Below are 3,208 nucleotides of genomic sequence, written 5' to 3'. Positions count from 1 at the left end.
TGATATGAAAAACCTGAACACCCCTCATTTAGTAGTGTGGTGAACTTTCTGTTTCTTTCTAGAATCCATTTCACTCGCCATCACTTAACTTTTTTTTAACCTTTTCAACGTCGCACTATCTACTTCGAAATTAGCCGAAAGAATGACCGTTTTTTCTTCATCGAATCAGTTGAGATATTTTTGACACACATACACACACCAGTCTCTTTCATTCCACAGTCTGTTCATTCAAATTGCACTAACACTAACTCATTCATTCATCCACCGTCCATTCAACAACCCACTGATAAATGATTTTCAGTACTGCCAATTCAATTTATACAAGTTTTGTTTTCGCACGATTTATGATATTGCTTTCCCCATGCAAATGAATGGAGCTATTTATATTATAAATGACTCATATTTATTTTGAACTATTTTATTAAATTATTTTATGTATAGTATGTAAACCTTTCTTTTGTCAATACTACATCTACCACATTCGCTCTCTCCTCTACTCCTCGAAAGTTGAAAAATTAATTTTATTCTTTCCCAACATATATCGACTTGAAACAAGAAAATCATCATTTTTCAAATTTGACATTAAACTTTTAGTGATAATTTTCATATATATATATATTTTTTTTACTTTTTTTTTTATTCAGAGAAGTTATTCTTTTCATGGTATTACAATGGTAATCGAGTTAAAACGTAACTTCAGTCTAGGTGATATTTTTCGAATTGATATAATGGCTGAGACATGTGTTTTCATAAAATGATGTACACAGAATTTTGCTAAAATAGAAGAAAAAACTTTAGAAAAATTCAAATTGAATTTTTTTCAGTGCACTTACTACCACAGTTCATTTCGCCAGATGTTTTTCATCATTCTCTTTTATCATATCTTATAAGAATCTTTGTTTGGAATGTCAGGTTCCGTCTTCGCAGTTGTCGCAGAATAGAATAGGTAAAATCAATCAGTAATTTCTTCGAATTATTTCTTCTTTTGTAGTATTTGGACTGATTAATAGCAGCAAGAAGATTGCAAATTTGGACGCATCAATCAAACAGCACATACACATAATTGTCGTCGAACCGAGCGGGCTTTTTAACAGCAGATCTATCCCGAAATCTGGAGGCATTTGATCCATCTCTGAGCTCAGAAGGCGAAGGTAATTCGTTGGTTGTGTTTGCATCTGACAGCATCAAGGATCCATCGTCAATTTCTGGTGATGTGTTACCGGGCTGGAGAATCGAGTCATTTGCTATAGGAGCTTTTTTGACGTCCTGGACGTTTCGAGAATACTGTACGCCGGCTGGGCTGATTATAACTACTTTTGCCCCCTGGCGTTTAACCACTTTAAAACGCTCAGACGAAAAAATCGGGTCTGTTTTCGACTTCCGATATTGGGCTAACAAAACAGTGTCTCCTTCGGTGATGTCAGACTCTGTTGCTCTGTGTGAGGCATCTGCGGATTGTTTACTAATGAGTTTTGCTGTTTTATCGCGCTCACGGATATCCTCGAGATCTAAGTTTGTTTGACTCCACAAGCTGGGGAATGTACCTCTATATTTCCAGCCAACCATCAATTCGAAGGGGGTCACCCCAAGACGAGAATGGGGAACAAGAGTGTTGTGATTGTGAACATACGAATTTAGTGCAAGTTTCCAGTTTGTCCCCTCAATTTTGGAGGCCGCTAGACATTTAATGATGCCCTGGTTCTGTCTTTCGACGGCTCCATTAGACTGCGGACTCAAAGGGATTGATTTCTTGACTCTTACTCCCCGATCTTCCCAAAACTTGATAAAATTCGTACTTTGGAATGGTGGCCCATTATCGCTCTGTAAGATAAGCGGACAGCCCCAACGTTTGAAGATCTCGCACAGTGCTGCGTTTGTACTGTCAGCATCAGTTTGACGCATTTCAAGAACCGAAAGGTACCGAGAAAAGGTGTCCACAACCACCAAAAATTCACCAGAGCCACAATTTGGGACCGCCAAGAAGTCAATTTGAATTACTTCCCAAGGCCCTTCCGGCATTTCTCGGGGGGATAGTGGTATGGGGGGTTTTTTCGTGATAATGCAGCACAAGTTTCGCAGTTCTTAACGAATTTAACAGTCTCGACTGAAATCCCCGGCCACCAGAAATGATCGCGCATGATTTTCTTCATCGCAGCTTCGCCCACATGCCCTTCGTGAGCATGTTCCAATGCTTTTCTTCGTAACGCGTGAGGCAAGATTGATTTATCACCTTTGAAACATAAAGCCCCAATTATGTGAATGTAATTACGCTGTGCTTCATATTTTCGTAACTCTTTCGGCCATTTCTTCAATTTAAATGCAGATCGTAACAACTCAAGGTCCTTATCTTTTTCAGATGCTGTTTCGATATTCTCCCATGTGATGTTCATTATTCCAGTATCCAGACTATACAAGAAGTGATTTTCGTCATTTTCATCGAACGGAGTAGCATTTTGTGAGTGATTAATAAGTCGGGAAAGGGCGTCTGCCAAATTACTTTTACCACTCACCCGTTTTATCATGAAATCATAGGGCTGTAATCGGAGAGCCCATGTTTCCGCTCGTGTGACTGCCCTTCTACCGATTCGATGGCTTGGATGAAAAATGTATTCATTAGCTTCAGCGTCACTTCTAACCGTGAACGTTCGTCCTAAGAGATAGAAGCGGAAGCGTTCAATTCCCCAAACAATAGCCAAAGCTTCCCTCTGGGTTCGTGGATATTTCTGTTCTGCTGAAGTGAAGGATTTGGAAGCACACGAAATTACTCGTGGAATATCCTTCGAGTTGAATTGTACTAGCACGGCCCCCAAACCGATTGGGCTTGCGTCGACATATAATTCTGTCGTGTCTGTGGCGCTGTAGTAACCTAGCGTTTTTATGGATTTGAGAGCGCTGTTTTGTAAATATTTAAACTCTTCGTCCTCCTTGGTTGTCCAACAGAATGTTTCTGAATTTGCCAGGGCTCTGAGGTGTTTTGTCAGATCAGCTCTTTTAAGGATAAACCTATCTGTAAAGGTTACCAAACCAAGGAAACTCTTGACTTCGTTACAGCTCATTGGCCTCCTGAAATTCCGGATTGCCGATAGCTTCTCCTCGGAAACCATCCAGCCTTCCGATGTTACTTCAAACCCTAGAAAACTTACAGCTTGACTGCCAAAAACGCACTTTGAAAGATTTAGTTTCACGTTGTGCTGTTCTAGTGAGGCCA

The 3,208-nt window shown here is 40.0% G+C and overlaps 1 protein-coding gene across 1 annotated transcript; it reads right to left on the bottom strand.

Moving 5' to 3' along the window:
- Window positions 1–1,038: 1,038 nt before the first annotated feature.
- On the bottom strand, window positions 1,039–1,902 carry LOC129743498 (uncharacterized). The gene has a single exon (XM_055735529.1). It carries the CDS (start codon window positions 1,900–1,902, stop codon window positions 1,039–1,041), a length of 864 nt encoding a protein of 287 aa, XP_055591504.1.
- Between the last annotated feature and the right edge of the window lie 1,306 nt (window positions 1,903–3,208).

The sequence above is a fragment of the Uranotaenia lowii genome, chromosome 2 (genome assembly GCF_029784155.1).
Source record: "Uranotaenia lowii strain MFRU-FL chromosome 2, ASM2978415v1, whole genome shotgun sequence".
Taxonomy (NCBI): domain Eukaryota; kingdom Metazoa; phylum Arthropoda; class Insecta; order Diptera; family Culicidae; genus Uranotaenia; species Uranotaenia lowii.
This window is presented reverse-complemented; position numbering and strand designations above follow the sequence as displayed.

Bases quoted from the DNA above. Each gene is read 5' to 3' on its own strand.
- LOC129743498 (XM_055735529.1), bottom strand. From the start codon at position 1,902: ATGCGTCAAACTGATGCTGACAGTACAAACGCAGCACTGTGCGAGATC.